The sequence below is a fragment of the Exserohilum turcica genome (genome assembly GCF_000359705.1).
Source record: "Exserohilum turcica Et28A unplaced genomic scaffold SETTUscaffold_23, whole genome shotgun sequence".
NCBI lineage: Eukaryota > Fungi > Ascomycota > Dothideomycetes > Pleosporales > Pleosporaceae > Exserohilum > Exserohilum turcicum.
In genome coordinates, this window is record NW_007360059.1 from 236,641 (window position 1) to 256,253 (window position 19,613).

General features: G+C 46.7%; 6 protein-coding genes across 6 annotated transcripts; 4 read left to right on the forward strand and 2 right to left on the reverse strand.

The window, feature by feature from the left end:
• Positions 1-588: 588 nt before the first annotated feature.
• Positions 589-2,517, forward strand: SETTUDRAFT_184889 (uncharacterized protein; the record flags this gene model as incomplete). Its single annotated transcript, XM_008028290.1, has 3 exons — positions 589-906; positions 960-1,545; positions 1,601-2,517. The coding sequence occupies 3 exons, from the start codon at positions 589-591 to the stop codon at positions 2,461-2,463; spliced, it is 1,767 nt and encodes a 588-aa protein (XP_008026481.1). The 3' UTR covers positions 2,464-2,517.
• A 1,885-nt stretch (positions 2,518-4,402) lies between these two features.
• On the forward strand, positions 4,403-5,182 carry SETTUDRAFT_169496 (uncharacterized protein). Its single transcript, XM_008028291.1, has one exon. It carries the CDS (start codon positions 4,608-4,610, stop codon positions 4,875-4,877), a length of 270 nt encoding a protein of 89 aa, XP_008026482.1. The 5' UTR covers positions 4,403-4,607; the 3' UTR covers positions 4,878-5,182.
• Positions 5,183-9,518: 4,336 nt separating this feature from the next.
• On the reverse strand, positions 9,519-10,047 carry SETTUDRAFT_111005 (uncharacterized protein; the record flags this gene model as incomplete). Its single annotated transcript, XM_008028292.1, has 2 exons — positions 9,519-9,644; positions 9,670-10,047. 2 exons carry the CDS (start codon positions 10,045-10,047, stop codon positions 9,519-9,521), a joined length of 504 nt encoding a protein of 167 aa, XP_008026483.1.
• A 672-nt stretch (positions 10,048-10,719) lies between these two features.
• SETTUDRAFT_39936 (uncharacterized protein) lies at positions 10,720-13,898 on the reverse strand (the record flags this gene model as incomplete). The annotated part of the gene is made up of 8 exons (XM_008028216.1): positions 10,720-11,680; positions 11,730-11,756; positions 11,807-12,224; positions 12,283-12,522; positions 12,688-12,809; positions 12,830-12,890; positions 12,935-13,468; positions 13,598-13,898. The coding sequence occupies 8 exons, from the start codon at positions 13,896-13,898 to the stop codon at positions 10,720-10,722; spliced, it is 2,664 nt and encodes an 887-aa protein (XP_008026407.1).
• Positions 13,899-14,763: 865 nt separating this feature from the next.
• On the forward strand, positions 14,764-15,339 carry SETTUDRAFT_39937 (uncharacterized protein; the record flags this gene model as incomplete). The annotated part of the gene is made up of 2 exons (XM_008028217.1): positions 14,764-14,878; positions 14,996-15,339. 2 exons carry the CDS (start codon positions 14,764-14,766, stop codon positions 15,337-15,339), a joined length of 459 nt encoding a protein of 152 aa, XP_008026408.1.
• Positions 15,340-18,279: 2,940 nt separating this feature from the next.
• Positions 18,280-19,135, forward strand: SETTUDRAFT_39938 (uncharacterized protein; the record flags this gene model as incomplete). Its single annotated transcript, XM_008028218.1, is given in 2 exon segments — positions 18,280-19,104; positions 19,124-19,135. The coding sequence occupies 2 exon segments, from the start codon at positions 18,280-18,282 to the stop codon at positions 19,133-19,135; spliced, it is 837 nt and encodes a 278-aa protein (XP_008026409.1).
• Positions 19,136-19,613: the final 478 nt, after the last annotated feature.

Consider the following 19,613-nt stretch of genomic DNA (forward strand, 5'->3'; position numbering starts at 1 on the left):
TAGACCTGTGACAACAGGTCCTTTGAATAAACCCTTAATCCTACAAATGTTACCTTAGTCAAGGTAAAATATCTTATAAGAGATTTTATATCAGAAATTTGGCTTTGTCTAACATGTGAGATACGCAATGATCAATCGAGCCTACGTCTGACTACGATAAGCTAGACGTAAGCCTGTGTTGAATTGTACACTTTTTTCACGGTACCTATGGTTCCCTACTGTGCTCTTTAAGCTGACTCGTGTTCGAAGCTTACGGGAAAGAAGGCTGTTCAGAAAATCCCAATGCACTAGTTCCCAGTGATTTAGTTGACATGACAGCGTCATGGTGGGGGTAATTAGAATATTTTCAGTGGTGAGCGAAGCTCGGAGCTCCATGTCTCCTACACTAAGCGTGTCAATCATTGAGTGAATCCCTGCAACATGGAGCCTAGGACATCTCGTTGACCTCGCTCTTAGGTTCAAAAGTGCTACACTATCGTATCCAGCGCGATCCTATATAAGACTATGGGAGCATCTACGAAAAAGGCGTAGGTGCTTTATCTGTTAATCCTTCATTCATACAGCTCTAACGCATCCTCTTCGTTACAAATGTGGAATCAGATTTATCTTACGCTCTGCGCGAGCAGATCTATATGTGAAGCGTTCACGCAACGCCCGCACCAGGATCGTTCTCCGCTCACTGTCTCTAACGCCTCCAGCAACAGAGCGCGTGCACTTGCACTCGAAGAAAAGCGAGGAGGATGGGAGTATGGTCCATCGATTGCTGGAGACACGGCTTTCTATCCGACAGGCTCTATAGGCGGTCCCGTTGCGAAACAGGTGGTGGACCGCTTCAGCGACTTCCTAGACACAGTGCATGCTAATGTCATCAACGATTCCAGAATCGCTGCAGCGTCTGTCTTAGTCGTATGTAATCCAAACCCACCTACTTTCCAACCCTCAAAATTAACGCATGTCAGGAGGGTGGATTGAACAGCATACACGACTATGAGAAGTTGTATGAAGGCCAATGGAAGCACTCAGCGCCCAAAGGACCATATCCAGGGATTTTGACGAACTATACAGACGACTTACTCTTCTCCATGACCCAGCTCTCTGAGAACCCCTATCGCATCCTCCGCGTTCCTAAAAACTCAAGACTTCCTTTCGCTGTTTCCAACGCAAGAGCGATCGCTGGTCAAACATTGACAGCTCTTCAAGAGACTGGTCGCCTGTTCCTTACCGACTTTCTCGATCAGGGGCGCCTGCGTAAGACTGCTGATAGATACGGTGCTGCTTGTCAAGCGTATTTCTATATCCATCCAGTATCGGGTGACTTCTTGCCTCTCGCCATAAAACCGAACGTGAAGAATTCCGACCTCGTTTACACTCCGGAGGATCTCCCAAACGACTGGTTGCTGGCAAAGATGATGTTCAACTCAAACAGCTTTTGGTATGCACAATGGTATCATCTAGCAGCTACACATATAGTGGGCGAGATTGTGTACCTGAGTGCTATTCGGACACTGAGTGAAGATCATCCTATCATGGCCATTCTTCATCGACGTGAGTTATACTTGTTGAATCAGAGTTCTGCATGATGCTGACATGATATGAAAAGTACTCAAAGATGCTTGGGCATTCAGAGTCGTTGCCGTTCAACGCCTGGTTTACCCTGGTGGTCCCATTGACGAGTTGTTCCCCTGGGATGGTAGTCAAGGAAGCAACTACACAGATACGCTATACCAATCGGGTGAGGCTAGCGCTTTCCAGTCCAACTATTTCGACACCAATTTGCGAAGACGTGGCTTGATCGACTCATCTTTCGGGCCCAAAATTAAGACCTTTCCTTTCTACCAGGATGCTTCCGCTATTCACTCCGCAATCCGCTGTTTCATGACCGTCTTTGTACAGTCGTACTACCCGAATCCTGGCGATATTACCGATGATCATGAGCTTCAGGCATGGGTCAGGGAAGCTAGACCTGCTGAGATCGTCGACTTTCCAGCGTCTGTTGAGAACCAGCGAATTCTCGTCGATGTTCTGACACACATTGCGCACTTGGTGTCTATTGTACACAGCACGCTGAACTCAAACGCTCTCGCTACTTCTTCAGGCTCCCTTCCTTTCCATCCCTTCGCATTCTACACAACATTGCCGACAAAGAAAGGTATTCATGATATCATGCCCTTCTTGCCACATGTAGAAGCTTCTGTTGGTCAGATCGCCCTAGCGGCAGATTTCAACCGTCCCGGTTTTGTCGACAGCAACCAGACGATTATGCACATGTTCGACAGTGCAACGATGCTAGCCCGGATGCCTGAACGCGTACAACAAGCAGAAGCTCATTTTCGATCCGCAATGAATCGCTATAGTATGGCGGTGAGGAGTAGGACTTTCGATCGCAACGGACTTTGCGGAGGCATGCCATACTGCTGGTCAACATTGGACCCAAATAGTGCAACTTACTGGTTAACTACGTAGTATCCATGCACATATTAGGGCTTTGCCCTTATTAAGTATACAAATAATCATGTATAAACTGATGTTCCTCCCTGAGTCACGCAAATTCTACCATGCCACAAGAAGAGAGGGGTACTTCATCTTCAGAGAGCAGTATCTCGATTCACGCTTTGTTTTCATACTCTTCTCATACACATACCATGTTTTGCGCTTTCTTAGATAGGTGTACATAAATACCTTTTCTTACACAAGCTACGCTGTTGTTGTTGCATTCACGCCTCTGCGCAAAAGACGCATCTTCCAGAGACAATTAATGACAACGCTACAGATAGCTTCTATTAAGCTCTACCGCACCCTCTGTAGTATCTAATGAATTTATACGCACTAAAGAAACCTTTAGGCATGCTGAGAAGCCAATTCCAGCTCTTGGTGAGTCGTAAAGCTGATACATGTGTGATCGTGCCAACTAGGACTCAGAGGTTCCTAGATCCCTTGATCAATGTAGTTATGTTTACGAAGCTTGTTGATAAGGTTTCGGTTAACATCAGGTGTACTATCCTGATCGAATCTTAGATTCAACTGAGGTCTTCCTTAGGCTATAGGACGCTGCTAAGGTACAAGCGCAGAGGCTGGCTGCATGTAATGACCTAGAACAGGCACTAACGTGGTGGAGCGCGTTGAGGTTTTCCCAATGCTTCGGATACCAGAGCTTCAAACATAGGAGCTATTAGGCGGAGCGTAGGGAGGAAGTCCTAAGCTTCATTAGCAAATAGTACATAGACATCTAATCGTCACGATACTCCAACATAGGGATCACACCCTAAGACCCATCGGAGACCCACCGGGCCGAGGGACCCCCAGGCCCATGCCTAGAGTATATAACATCCACCCGAACCTGAAGATAGACTTCAAGGATTCGTCTCAATTCATACTATATCGATATATTTGCTCTTATTTGTCAAAATACGTCACACTATTGCTATTTTTAGTATCATCTTTCGACTATTTAGAGTAGCAAAATATAAAGAATTAGACTGCGCTTCGAATTAACTAGGATAGAATAAGATATAAGGGATATGCAGCTATAATAGTAATGTAACGTTAGCAGCGCGTAGAGGTAATGAATCTAACTCAAGGGACTACGCCCTCTAATGTCAGTGTAACGATGTTACAATATTGCCAAGTATCGGATCCATCCTGGATCGGGGTCGGAGGTAATACCCGCCGCCCCTTCAGCAGTCACTCATCCTGGGGGTCGGGTCCGACCCAGATCCGACTAGGATAGGTATATATTGAAAAACTTCCAGTAGCTAGCTCGGTAGAATTTTGATATCCTTTCGTACAAGGCCTATAGGTGGCTTGTTGAATCTAGACTCTTTGTGATCCCACGCACTCCCATATGTCTCTGAATGATCCTACGTCCGATACAGATTCGACTTGCCTTACCTGCGCTGTTACACAGACTTACTTTTAACAGCTACTTCTTACTATATAGGCTAGTTAATTGCAGATCTTTATTAGGCCTATAAAACCAAGCCTGTCTTTATTGCACACTTACTCTTAGCCGCTATCTAGCTCGTGTAATGAACAGCAGGCGAGGACACGCTTTCTAAAGCCAGCTAGGTACGCCTAATTATAGTAACTTAGGGTTAGGCCCCTGTTAGGGTCCCTCGCTTAGGGGGTCAGCGAGCATCTAGTGCTCACTCTAACCTCTACATTGCGCCTTAGAAACGCCTCTTTATCACTTCAAATTTGCATATGCTCTAGCTGTATATGTACTACACGATACATTCAAATTGCACCGATTATTAAGGTTGTTAGGAGAGAAGAAAGGAACTTCCTTTCTTCGTGTTATAGAGATAGTGATAGGAAAACTTTTATCCTAGTACTGTAGAACGCCGTAAACACAAACCTCCTAAATCCTATAAGAGCGTCGTTATAACACATGAATCAGCCATATATTGCTTCACGCAACTAGGCTGATGCGCACTGAAGCCACGTCCGTCGATCACTATCATAAAGTGGTGCAACAACTTCTGCACCATCTGAGACACCCTTAAACCAATGTGGTGACCCACACATTCCGTAAAACGAGATCATCTCAAACAATCGCCGCCCCTCGGGATTTTTATGCGCGCACTCTATGCAAAAGCAGCCTCCCCGGCATGAGAGATAGAGAGGAGTATCACAGCGATGCTGAACCCCACCAAACATGGCCGCTTCTAGCGACTCCACAGACAGCTGCGCGAAAGCCGATATTTGGTCATCACGACCCTCTTGCCCGAGAACAATCATGTAAGATGCGCGCAGTTCATCCGCATTATACTCCGCACCAGAGCATCCGCAGCCATCCGCGTCGAGGCACAAGGGCCTCCGACCACTCTCGCGAGTCAGCCAACAGATCGTATCACCACTGCGACTCCGCCGGCAGCTGACAGAGACTGCATATTCATTCATAACTAAAATCATTAGTTATGCACACAGTTGTTAGTAGTGAGTCCTCGCCACAAATAAACTCCTTCAAAAAAGAGACATCATTTTCCACAACGGTGGAAATCCCAAACTGGGCGCCAAGTTCTTGACAACGAACCCATTTCGTGAACGCTTGAGAAAACGTTATCCCTAACGTGTCAAACATCCCTGTCTCGCGCATCCGCGCCCACTCTACCAATGTCGTACGAGGGGAAAAACTTTCCCCAACCACGACCCACAGCTCCGCTGGAAGGGCAGGAACAACAGCTATGTCTTCCGCCATAGCGCAAAATGAAACAAAGAATAAAGGTGACAGCCCTGTCACTTAGGGGTGTCCACACACTATATATACATGTCCATGCAAGGCTGACTCCTCAGCGAGGCTGTGTCCACTTATGTTGGTTCCCCAACCCAATCAAAGGGAGGCGCCTTTGCAGTGGCAGCATTAGCGCCTCGGCATTCCTCTCACTCCGTCCTAATCAATGTTCACACGTGACGTATCAACTCTAACAAGCAAAGCTCCGCTCCAGGGTCCCCCTGGTTCTACGTTTTATAACGGAATAGTGCATTTCCGTGCGAATGTTCACAATTCATACAAAGGAATCCTAACCTTGACCCTAACCCTACACATCTTCTCTTCTGTAATGTAGCTTGGCAGGTAGGAATGAAGATAGTAATATAATATGAATTGAGACGAATCTTTGAAGTCTATCTTCAGGTTCAGGTGGATGTTAAATACTCTAAGCACGGTTCTGGAGGTCCCTCGTGTAAGGGGCTGCGCTCCAGAGAACAACTGCTAAGTCTACAAGAGATTGTATTCAATAGTGAGCTGTAGAGGTTTCTCGCTTGGATGTTGTTTTACTTATCAGAGAAAGGTTACATCGAATGTCGTAGCGCGCCATGCTCGCGTGCCTCCACGCCTTTATGCCTCCATGCCACCCCTGTCGGTACTTCCCCAACGAGTAGCTACACGCCGGCTAGTTAGTATAGAACCTTTTATGGCGTAGTTCTCTCCAGGCCAAGCTTGTGGCTTTGAAACCCTGTGGCTGTGTAAGCTCTGGAATTCTGTCACCAAGTTGGAAATCACGTGGTAGTTCGTCAGCTATTGCTTTATAACAGCAATCTCCCTTGGATCACACCAAAGCCTCCCTAACCTAATAGCATATGTATTACTTTTTATTGGTTATATATGGTTGCTGAGGAAGAGGCATTCTACACGCCAGCTTCAGCCAATAGAAGTAACTGGACTAGCTTTCAAGCCCCTGGCTGACATTATGGACACAGAGAACGGATATGATGATCCGAATATCGGCCTCGAGTGTCCCACTCGTACTTTCGATCCTCAAACCAGTGAACGAGCTAATGGAAAGCCCTGGGTCTTGATTTGTGATGGTTTTGCCTCGCACGAGAACCTAGGAATCCTGGCATCTTGCTTCGCAAACAACATCATTATATGCCACATGCCGTCTCATACCTCACATAAACTACAGCCCTGCGATGTTGGAGTTTTCGGCCCTCTTAAGACAGCCTATAGTGATGAGGTAGAATGGCTCTGTCGTGGGACAGCAAGGAGCACTTCACTTCTGCACATATGCCTGCTTGGGAAACAGCAATGAACAGCAAGAAAATCAATGTCGTAAGGGTGTAGAAGAGGTCATAGAAATAGTAAATGCAAATCTGCAAGGAGAAGGTGAAGAGGCTGACGTTTCAGTACGAACTGACAACATATCTGGGCTGCGTCAGCCAGAGACAGGGCTATCATGGAAGGCACGTGTTGTAAAAATGTATCAACGCATGGGTACGCAGACCAGGCATAATTAATTATACCAATGTGTGCTCCCACTTAACAACCGCATTATGCAGGGAGCTATGTGCTATTAGGTTTAGCCCGTGAAAGCTTGTACTCTCACATTTCTTATCTATAGCATATAATCACTAATTATAATAACTACTGTTAACTACTACATAATCAGGATCATGCTTAGTCATAGGGTGGCACGCTATATCTTGAATATATAAGAGAGAAATGGTCTCTCGATTACAGTAAACTCCGAAATATACAGTTGAGCCAGACAACCATGACAACAGGTAACGTGAAAAATCCAAAACGAAAAAAAAGATGGTTTAAAGTAGAAAAGGTCACCGTGAAAGAGTCGGGATTACGATGAAGCGCTGGGTCGCACCCGCTATGAAGCGCTTCTTCATGTTGAAATGATTGGCAATAGTAATTTTGTCAAAGAAACACCAGAGATTCCAGGATTTGACATTAGAGCGAACGGCTCTGCGCTATTGCACACCGCATGTCAAGAAGATGAGCAAAGTGCAGTTGAGGTGCTCCTTGACACAGGAGCCGATATTGAGATCAGAGACAATCGAGGTCGGACATCACTCCACAAAGCAGCTATGAAGGGGAGAAGGGAAATCACGGAGTTTCTTATCCAGCGTGGGGCCAAAATCGAGGCCAGATGTAAGGGGCTGCGCTCCGTGGAGCAATCGCGAGGTATACAAGAGGTTGTATTCGATAGAAAGCTATAGAGTCTACTTGCATAGTGTTTATTTACATACTTGTCGGAGAAAGGTTGCACCGAGTGTCTGAGCGCGTTGTCTGAGCGTCGCTCAGGCGTCGCACAGATGCCGGGTTGTAGAGTAAGACCCGGCGTCTGCTGCTTGACCGAGATTCCATCGAGGAGCTATCCAAAGGGCGTTCAGCCCGTTACACCAGAGACAATCAAGGCTGTACAGCACTCCATAAAGCGGCGGCTAAAGGCAAACAAGACACAGTCAAAGTTCTGATTGACCAAAAGGCAGATATTGAAGCCAGGAACAAGACTGGCTGCACTCCGCTTCACGAAGCATGTAATAATGGCTATATCCTCGCAGCGAGGGATCTTATAGAAGCGGGAGCGGACGTGAATGCCAAGAACAACGATAACAATACACCACTTCATGTCGCAGCTGCTAAGAACTTATACAACATAGTATAATAGCTGCTTGTAGTAGATGCAGACATTTACCGAAAGAATAAGTACCACAAAACTGCACTTCAGATAGCAACGAACAAGAAGGCTTGGGATGTAGAAGAACTTCTTTCTTGATCAATCTTTTAACTTATCTTATTTAAATTGTTACTATGTTTTTCCTTTTCTCATTTGTATTTTTCTAATAGTCTCAGGTAGTACAGATACTAGGAATAGTCAAAAAACTAACTAGTGAATTTTATATTATAGTTCACAACGTCACTAACTAGTTAGAAAGCTACAATGCAAGAAGCCTTATGCAAACACATCTAACTAAACACAATCGTTTATTATCCTCAATTGCAAATATTGCACAGCAAAGATTGCTTGGGTATCAGAACAGTTAACGTACGGAAGGTATAACTAATAGGCTGGATTTATTGCATGCGGTGCTGATATGAGATATCGAAGATGAACATTCAATGTCGGTTTTCTCATCGACTAGCAAGATAACTAGCGCTAGCTTCAGATATATCGAAAAAATACAAGCTGCAACCATCTGCTCCAAGTGCTCCATCCAGGATCAAACCACGAATGAGATAGTGCTGTGCTGCTGCACTATGAGATGGGACGTTATTCTTCAAAGGGAAGATAAAGAAACTCAACATTGCCAGAGACAAGATGATTCTAACTAGGGTTAGAGCTTAGACAATTTGCCCACCGGCATCACATCCCGTAGCATCCATTGCTAGTTAGAAGTCGACGGCGCATCAAGGCTTCAAACAACACCCAAAGATGGCCAGTGTCGATGATCAGCACTGACACACTCAATAGCCGTTACTTGGGTGCGCTTCACGCCTGTTTCTCTGTATTCACGGAGATCGGCCTTGCTTACCAAAACTATAACAGAGCCAAGCATGTTTAGCATGACGCCCGTCTCGTCAATTTGATATGCAAAGCTTATTCAGCCAATCAGCGCCAAATTCTTTCAGTAATGTTCATGCCGAAGACACATGTAATACCAATTTCGACCATCACCTGCAGCTAAAGCTTCAATCAGCCGCAGCATATGCACCTATGTGATGAAATTTGAATCTATTGCCTACACTCGTGACTAACTCGCCTGACAATTTCTTCATGTCGGCTCCGGTTGTTGTCAGCACTGACCAGCGTAATCCGTAAGCGTTTTCCATTAAACTTGGCCAAAGCGTTGAGATGACGGCCTCATTTGCCATGTAGTTCCCACAATTTTCTGCAAGAGTGACCCGCGCTACTTGATTGACGTCAGCTACGTCCTGCATCGCCGGTGCCCGTGCTTTGATGCGTACCTCCTACCTAGTTAATACTAGTAGCTTCAACAAGCCAAAAATGCTGACGCCTGTTTAGACACCGCTGTCGGCAATGAACAGCAACCGGGGCTGCGTATGCTCAAATCTTACGGGTAGATCCACCACAGAGATCCCATTGCGTACGTCTGGATTAATGTTAGCCCGTCTCCAGGTTTGCTATGTGGTGGGGCAAACACACCAGGGTCATCGCGGATTTCTCTAGCGTATAGTGTTCCTCGAAGCTCCTTGTGCCTAGCAACGCTATCGCGCGTCTCTCTGCTTCGCCACAACGTGAAACTCTTGTATTTCGTGTCCTTGCTTAAGAAACGCGTGTAGGTCCGCACGGTCCGGAACGCGCAGCTGTCGCAATCGCAGTCACATTTCCTCCAGCCCTGGACCGATCCACAATGCATGCACACCAATTCGAAGCAGCTGACCCATTCGTCTTCTCCATTGGGCGCATTGCTTACAAGCCTCGTCAGACGACCAATGTGCCAGCAGCACATTCGCGGCGGGAGCTCAAGCACCTCTACCTCCGAATCTTGTTGAACAAGAGAACGACGGGTGCAGATGGGGCTGCTCGAGGAGCGGAACATGCTTGCTGGGTAGCTGTTCCAACACAAGATGCACCATTTTCGGGCGGGCGCAGGATCCGGTGGTGCAAGGTGGGTACGTATTGCTAGACGTGTGCATCGTGAGATTCTATTGGTTGACCACGATTGAGGATTGATATGCACTCGGGAATGGATGATCCGGTGCGCCAGCTTCAGCGCGACTAGCCCATCTATAGGAAGATAAGCACAAATTGCCGATATTAGCTCTTGCGGTAGCAGCAAAAGTGGCGACATGCAAGCCTTGGGGGAAAGCAAGTGCATGACTATGCTCTGAGTGCGCCATACTGATGTGATAATTATATGCACAAGCCGGGGGAAACGTGACAGTAAAAACCCGTGGTAGATGTTCCGCAGTTCTTGTCAGCATTGATGAAATACCAAGAGTTACATTTTGCCCGCAAATTGAGCTATCAGCGCCGAGGGTGGCGACTAGGGATTACCAGAGCAGAGAGTGTGCCAAGACCTTCTGTGTGCTCAGCAGTTGCCTTTCGCTTGGAAGGCGACCCGGGTTTTGGGCAGCCGTTATAGCATCTGATGCTCCAGAAATCATGCCACTGCTTGCTTTTTGATGTGTGGCGCAGTGAAATTCGCATCACGTAGCAGTTGACATCACGAAAGGCCCTATTCCGTGCGTTGGACTTTTGCCCAGGCCCCTGTTGCTATGTAGATGTATACTTAGTTCTCCTTTTGGCCCACTCTAGCAGCGCCTAAATCGCCTGAGCCCGCCTTTTATATGCAGTTTGGTTCGTTGGACGCTATACGAACATCTTCCAAGTGATAGCATCGCATGTCAAACTTTTACAACACTATTCTATGCCGTTCAACTATCGTAACAGGCCGTTCTTGACATTTTCCAGTTGACCGCAAAGAGCATGCGGCTAGACGGGTTTTAGCGTATAGACAATCTCACGTAGTCTCCAGACAACGTCGCTTATTTGTCTGCAAGGGCGAGTCATCTCGTCGCCTCTTCTTGCTTGCCACTCGTTCATCAGTGTGTTCATTCTTGAGCGCACTCCACTCCAGCATCTGTAGATCAATTAGCGTTTTGAAGGTTATCGGCGAAGCGCTGATATGATGAACACAGTCCTCCCGCAATCTCAAGCGAACATCCAGTTCGTCGTTGAGCGAATGAACGCGTAAACACACGGGTTTGCAGAAGTTCCCGTGCCGATCGCGCAATGTTGACATGGTCTCTTTTGGATCGTACAATTGCATTTGAATCTGGAAACTAGCGTCTAAGCAATCGAGCTTCTGCATCAACCTGGATAACGCAGGATTGGTTCCAGGGATACGACATCGAATCAAGCCGTAACAAGTGTAGGAGCCGCGCTCGTAGATTGGCATGCATCCTGGCTGCAACTCAAAGTAGAAGCTGAGAGCGAGTGCAGCATCGGCTAGATTAAGCACAGCGGGGTCTTTTGCAAAGTAAGAATGAGCGGTCTCAGCAAGACCTTCTATGGCAGAAGCGTCGGAAAGATCCGGTAGTTCGCCTTCCACGGGTAGGTTGAATCGATGAAGCCATTTATCAACGCTAGCAGCCCCTCCAGGCAACGATGCAGCGAAAATCTGTCGCATGAGTGCGAACATCTTATCACCATCAAAATTTACGTTAAGGTAGTGCTTGGCAGTCGGCTGTACGGAGTTGTTTCCGTTGAGTAGTCTCAGGAATAGACTGTAGTAGAAGTTGCATTTGGCAAAAGTTCTCGTTGTCGAAACGCCTGTACCAATCGAGACGAAATGGTCGGCACGGTTCAACCTAGGAGCTATCTTCTGAAGCTCTTGTACGGCAAGTATGCAGGGGTTGTTGTTGCTTAGCCCTCCATCGATGAATGTACCATGGCCAGGCATCTTGTGAGATGTGAAATACCTATCGTTGTCAGGGCATCAGCCAGTTAGTTACGACTTGGGGCACTCACCATGGAGCCGCTGATGTACCTCGTGCACTATCTCATCGTGTAAGCAGTGAACCTCAAGTCAAGACATAGCAACTCACGCGTCCTTGATGCATATCTCGCTACTGACTTCTTCTGAGCGCAAGAGCCGGTACGTTAGCATCCGTGTATATGCCTCATCGCTGTGGCTTGAACCAGTTCCATTGTAACTTGTCACCAGACATGTTTCTGATGTGATGGTATCGACAACAGGAAAACCCATTCGTGCTCCGATTAATTTCATATACTGAAGATCTAGCATTGTGGATTCGTCGAAGATTTCTGTTAGAGCATAGTCGATGTCGCTAGCAGAGAAACGGCCGTGGCGCCACGAAGTGATGAAGTCATAGATATTGGCAAGAAGTCCTAGACCAAATGTATTCCGTTCTCTGAACACTCGTGCTGAAAACTGCCTGAACAAAGTAAAAGCCTTCTCAACTCGCATGCCCAGGCCGTAGAGCACTAGAAGGACCAAAGCACCTACAAAAGGATGAGATAAACAATGAAAAACGAACAGGAAATGCCTGTGATATCTTACCTGAACTTGTTCCATAGGCAAGGTCAAAGTGTTCTTGGATAGGCATATCAAGACCTACCGCTTTTTCGAGCGCGGAAAGAAATTGAAAGGGAGCCGTGGCGCGAATGCCACCACCATCAATAGAAAGCACGCGCAAACCCGCAGTGGCAGGTTTCACGCGCACACTGGCTTTGCAAGTCTGGGAGCAAAAAGGACAGTCATCCAACTTGTAGAGGTAAGGATCTGTTTCGGTACAGCTTCCTATACATGTGAAGCACTTTTCGCAGATCAAATGGCCGCATATCAGTTTATGCTCAGGTTCGGCTTGCATGCAAGCTAAGCAGATCATGTGAGGCTTCCGACTCGCAAGCCATGGCTGGAAATCGGCTAGAAGTCTCGCTCGCGGATTTGAACACAATGTCTTACTTCTTTGCACGAAGTGCTGCTCAAATAGTGAGAGCCACTGGCTGCGAAGCAGCAATCTTGAATCGTCACAGTGTCTCGAGGACTTTCGTCGCGTGTTCGCAGCTATATCTATACAGGCAGACCTATAGTGAGTTATATACACCTGGAGCGGGTCGAAGACTTTAATAAGTTAGCAGATTGAAGCTGTTCATCCGCACTAGACACTGACAGGGCACGTCGTATGTATAGTTGTCTACTACAAAGCAACCTGCGGCAAATGGAATCGCAAACTCTACCACATCTTGAACGCTATCTACCATGTCAAAAAGGATGTTCATATACGTGCGCAGGTGCGGGGATACGGAGCGGTGCGATCGTGATGCAGCGATCATATCGAACGGAGCTCGCTCGCCACTGACAAAGTGATCGCAAGCCTGACGAAACAAGAGATCGAAGTGCACTGCATTTAAGAGGGTATAATTACGAGCGCGCTGAATTCTGGTATTATCTATCTCGTGTTTGATGCGGTCGGTTAGCGTCTGTGTGCTATTGTTCTTAACGTACACAGAAAGGCGAGAGGATACATCCAATGTAGGCTGTTGCAGACGCGTACGCAAGAGACCTATGAGCTGGTCTTGTACGATGGCTTCACTTCGCTTCTCTGAAGATGCCGCTATAAAGAGTAGTCGAGGATATACTGTGGCGCTGGGCCCCTGGCCGAGCGTCTGCTCGAGCCACGGTACCATGCAGTCGACCTGACGATGCACATCATGATCTCCTGCGGAGAAGAAACACACCAAGTCTGTGAAAGGACGGATAAGTCTACAATGGAGGCTATCAAAAGCCTCAGCTAAACTACCCACTTGCCACTGTAATGCACGTACTATTTGGCGGTGACAGGGAGAGGCTATGGGCTCCGGTAGGGACGTACTCCGCTTAGAGGTATCCTCATGCGCAACCAGCATTGGATGATCACTAAAAGCGGTAGCAGAGTTGAGTTGTAGAGTCACTCCATGAGACGCTCGGCTATTCACACGCGTTCTGCTAGTGGGCAGAACATCGGCTAACAGTGTTCCTTTAGCAGCGTTACCAAGCATGACGACCAGACTCGGGGTCTTGCTGGCAGGTTTGTCGAGGCTTGTGATTATATCGTTCAAAGTACTAGCACAATGCAACATAAATTTGTCCTTTCCGTGAAGGGACAGCCAGGACCTGTGCTTACAGCTCTTCATTGTCGCTAGAACACGATAGCAGACCAGAAGACGTTATTGATGGAATAAATTCTAATCAAACCTTGGTGTTTAAAAGTTAGTGTAGGTGGTAATTTATCATAAGGCGCAAGTATAATAATGGGAAGGACCGAGGAGGTGATGAATGGCATGACTGCAAGGAAAGAAACATTGGTGTGTTTATTCCAGATATACGTAATGCATAACCCGACTACATTTCAGGGCCCCATTACTGCAAACAAGTTCCTTTGCTCGCACACTAAATTTTCATGGCTTACTGGAAGTCACATGCCAACAGCGCCCCCACCGTCAGCTGTTGAGGCAGCATGTCACCGCTTTGAGGTGTATTTGGCATTCCCTTCACATTGTTACATTTCGGTATCGCGCGCAATAGCCGGTCCATAATCTACATTGGTGAAGTATGGGTTGACTTTCTAGGTGAAACGTGTATCCGTGTTTTCTAGAATCATTTTTACGCTAGGGCATTCGAGTACAGTCCTGCTACCCATGTCATATTTCACGAGAAACGGATACAGCGGGTTTCTGCTGACAGTGTGTTGGCTATCTCTACTTGTGAAGATTATGCTTACAACCTCTGGCTATTTATAGCCCACTTTAATCCTGAGAGACTTTGGGGAAAACAGGTATAAGAGTAATCCAAGCTGACTACCTTCAAACGGAATCTACAGTTATACACATCTGGCATATAGAAATATGATTGAGTGGCACCAGTAGGGTATACTCCCGTAATAGAGAGGTACCCACAAAGGAAAAGTAGACACATCGCCACTTCAACCTGTCATCCTAGCTCGTAATCCAGATCCAAAGTATCTTCTAGAAACAAAAATCCGCATCAGGCAAGGTCAAGATGTCGTCAAAAACTTCTTTCCCACTACATAATGCTAGTTCTGAAGGTGATATGAAGCGTGTTAAGCTCCTCTTGCAAAATTGCCCGAATGTAGAGGCACAGGCTGCCAATGGAGGTCTCCTACTAACAGCAGACCCGAAAAATTGAGAAGATAAATCCTATTTCTTCTCTCCTGTCAAATTTGGTGTAAATGATAGAGACGATCTCGGACGTACTGCGCTTCATCTCGCAGCCTCAGCTGGCAAGAAGACAACAGTTGAATTGCTTATCGAGTATGGAGCTGATGTCAATGCTCAAGACAAGGACGGAAACACCGCCCTGCATGAGCTTGCTTCTAGAGGTGACGCAGAGATGGTCGAATGGTGTATCAAAGAAGGGGCTTCAGTCGATGCTGAAAACAGCGATGGGAATGTCCCACTCTATTACGCTGTTGTTCATAACCATACAAAGATAGTTGGTCTACTATTTTGTAAAATGGCTATAAATTCCGTAACTTATAGTTCCAATGCTGGAGCCGATCTGCGCGTGCAACAGTTCAGCTATTACAAACATTTCATTAGTAAATGTCTGTTTTGAAAAGCTTAATATATCACGATACTCTAACATAAGATTACACCCGGGCACACATCGGAGACCTACCGGGCCAGGGGACCCCAGGCCCGTACCTAGAGTATACGGCATTCACCTGAACCTTGAGATAGATTTCAAGGATTCGTCTCAATTCATGCTACACCTATAATTACATTTTTTCCTCCCTGCCAAACTACGTTACAACATTATATAGGTAGTAATAACCTGTAGTTAGCTCGTTGTCTGCTATTATCGCCTTTTAAATTTGATCGTCATTTTCTTATCTTGCTTCCTCTGCCTTGGTCACTTGCACTGGGTGAAGTCGTCCTCACAAAGTCGAACGCGAAATAGGGCTAGGGGATTAAGAGGTTAAGAGGTTAAGAGGTTATTGTTATGGGCTGGGTCTTAAAGGAAACTATAAAGAGCCAAATATTATTGTATTACTTAGGCTAACGTCCTAGACAAGGGCTTCACGGCCACACCGTGACAAATTAGACCTCTTTCGCCGCCTTACATTGGTTAGATATGGTATATTTGCATACACATCATTTCTAAACCCTCTGACTTACTAATATTCAATAATATAACGTCAAGGATCAGTATGTTACGAACCTGAGGAAAGGACACAGCGCAAGATATGGAAAGAAGGAAGGAAGCAGCCTATGTCAAGACCTCTTTCATTGACCATGGCAAGATAGCTAATGACGCAAGCGCGGACCCCACGTTCCACGCGCTTGGCGGAACGCTACTATGAAATAAGTCACGTGTGTTCTATATATTCTATATTATTGCGCAATATTCCACGCGTGGAACATTATAAACCTATATAGAATATATAAAACACACTAGTATATAGGAATAGATATCAAACTCTTATAGCTTAATATATTTAACTTAAGTTATAAGTTGTCAGATTTGATGGGTCTTCAATCATGGGGTCATAAAATCGGTGTGTATTGTTTCTATCTCCTGAGGTGTCGCCTTTTTGTGGCTTTTTCTTTTCTTTTGCTTTCTTGGCCTTGTGCATAGGCTGTTACAAGTAACAAGAAGGATTCTCTCCTTGACGGAAATGACGAGGTTGAGGACCAACCACGCCCACGTCAGAAGACAGAAGACATTGCGGGGCTTGGAGTCACGTGATGTGCCATCTCGCCAAGCCTGGCCATCTCAGATGGCAGTACATGAAGAGATGGCAGGACCATCTCGGACATCTCGCCTAGGAGAGATGGACAAGATGGCAGGACTGGAAGCAATGGGTATAAGAATGTGTTGGATCTCATTATTACACTCGTTGTGGTCAACTCTCATAAGTTCTTCTCTTACACAGATTGATACTTAGTTATTCTATCATATAGAATTGAAGGTTTTACTTTCGGTTAACTTCCATAACTCTTTTCCACATCGCAATCGTCGAAACCCTCACGCGGACTCACGCTCCAGCTCGTCTCGCCCTAACCCGGATCGAGACTTAGAGAAGTATAGCCCAACCCCGTGTAACATAGGCCTTAACTAAAGCCTTACTTCCAACATAAGTATAAGTATAATATAGATATTATACTTGCAGAGACACTATTTATATTACCCTATTACTTCATCAGCGAAAACTAACCTAAGAAGAGTCTTAACACCGGAAGTCTTATATTACTTCTACTTAGGATTCATACTCTTAACACATCCCTTCGTGACGGGACGCCCTGTGTACCGGGACTGGCCAATCAGCTCGCTTGAATTGCTGACTTCTGCCTCAAACTAGCGTTCTGATTGGCCAGTCCCGGCACACAGGGCGTCCCGTCACGAAGGGATGCACGTTGGTGTCCTCGAAATTCAAATATAGTATAGCGCCTTTTTTGTAGCCAAAACCACCTACCTTTAGAACGCAATAATAGAACATCGACGTAAGATTATGCTTTTTTAACTATTAGAGGTAGATTAGAGACTTCAAGAGTAACGTAGTTCACAAGTAAGCGGCCCACTCAAGTAAGCGGCCTACTCCCCACCACCTCACCAGCTTTAACACCTTATCACGCACTTTTATTATAGTTAATTAATAACTATATTAACGTGTTTCACCACCGAGCGGCGCACCCCACCGAGCGGCGCAGTCTCCCCACCAAATTGACGTTCCAACAACAACGCGTGATGTCTCAACAACCACAACCCTCAAGATATTATACTGAAGCTGATGTGCAAATAGTAGTCTCTGAGCTTACTAGAAATCAAATTCAAAGTATCCGACACGCTGAACGAGTCTATCACGTGCCACAAACAACAATACGTCGAAGACGCGACGGAAAGCACTCTCGACGCGACTGCGAGCCCAACTGCAAGCGCCTAGCTAAACTAGAAGAGGAGGTCATTACTAGGCGTATACTAGTTGAGGCTGAGCGAGGACTACCCTGTGGGAGAGACGACGTGCGAGATATGGCTAATAGACTGCTCCGAGAGCGTGGTGGAGAAGAGGTTGGCAAGAACTGGGTGGATAGGTTTATCCAGCGCAATCCTGAGCTGCGTACGCGCCGGAGCCGTCCATATGATCGCCAGCGAGCTGCTTGCGAAGATCCAGCTCTTATTAAAGGCTGGTTTGAGCTGGTTCAGAATACAAAGGCGAAGTATGGTATTGTGGACGAAGATATCTACAACTTTGATGAGACAGGCTTTATTATGGGCAAGATTTTATCACAGTCAGTTATCACAGGCTTAGGTAAACCAGGAAGGTCAAAGAAGATCCAGCCAGGTAATCGTGAGTGGGTTACGCTGATACAAGGTGTTGGCGCGACAGGAAAGCGCATCCCAGCCTTTCTCATCTTTGCAGGCACACCGAACACCAACTTTGTGATTTTATGGTACTCTTCAAAACAATTCAATTTTTGTTAGAAATCACTCCTAAAGCGCCTAACAAGGCAACTCACAACTCATATCGGGCCCAGCCCTCCCTCTGACAGAGAGATGGCGGTGCCAGGTACCCCAGGGCAGACACTTCGGCTTCCAGAAGTCACGCACACACGCCCTGAGGACCCAAATACCCCTAGCCTAGCTAACCTACGCACTACAAAAAGACACAGGCAAGCCGAAGCAGCGCCTATACCTATATCGTTCGGTGATAGTGCTAACAAGAGACAACTGGTGACGGGCGCGGTTACAGAGAAGATCACGGCAGCCCAAGCGGCCGCCAAAACTAGACACAGCATCATCACAGCTATCGCGAACGCGATCGATCATTGCCTAGAGAACTACACTAGCGCAGCTGAGCGTCTGGTCGCACAAGAACTACAGCAACGTGTAGTGTATGCCCTAACCAACTCTATCCACCACCCATCCACGACCACCCCACAGCCTGCGAGCGACGCTGGGCCTAAACCTACACGTACATATGCGGACGTCGCAAGACTCCCCAACAGCCACCCTATGCAGGAAAGGGGCGCCGCTATAACCAAGACGGCAGCGACCCACCGAAACGGCGTAACCCTGAATAAGCCGCCGAATAAGCCCATACCAGATGGCCGAATTCTTTTCCAGTTATCTACAGCACAGAGAGTAAAAGAGCCTTCGCCCTTTGTAATGCGGAAAGCACTATGCGCAAAGATTGATAACCTCACTCTGCAAGATATCCCAAGACTCACAACGACAAAAACAGGCTGGGCACTCACACCAGCCAACGACACTATCAAGAGCCGACTGCTGCAGCCAGATAACATTGAAGTCATGCTAGAAACTCTAGGTGCAGTTGGATTCCAGCTCCCGGAGAAATGGATCAACTATGCAGTGCAGCGTGTAGAGGCGGCTCTCATAGGACTCCACATAGGCGGAGACGCAGCAGTACCAATTGTAACGATGTTACAACTTCGCCAAGTATTGAGCCAATCCCAGAGCCGGATCGGAGGAAGTACCTGCCGCCCTCTATCAGCTATTCGCCCGAGGTCGGATCCGAATTCGGACCTGACTAGGATAGGTATATATTGAGACACTCCCTGTAGCTAGCTCTGTAGACTTTTGATATCCTTTCGTACAAGGCCTATAGGTGGCTCTTCGAATCTAGGCCATTTGGATCCCACGCACTCCCATATGCCTCTGAGTGATCCTACGTCCGATACAGATCCGTCTAGTCTTACCTGTGCCGTTACACCAATCAGCGAAGAAAATGTTGCAGAGGAAGTTTATTCCCAGACAGGAGTAAAGCCGCGAACCTGCAAGCAATCTAGACACGGCCCAGACAGGTTTGGCACGATGACCTGGATAATATCCTTTGCCGAACGAGTACGACCATTCCGGATTTTTGGAAC

What these genes read in the sequence shown, in the direction of transcription:
- SETTUDRAFT_169496 (XM_008028291.1), top strand. Translation starts at nt 4,608, where the DNA reads ATGAGAGATAGAGAGGAGTATCACAGCGATGCTGAACCCCACCAAACA.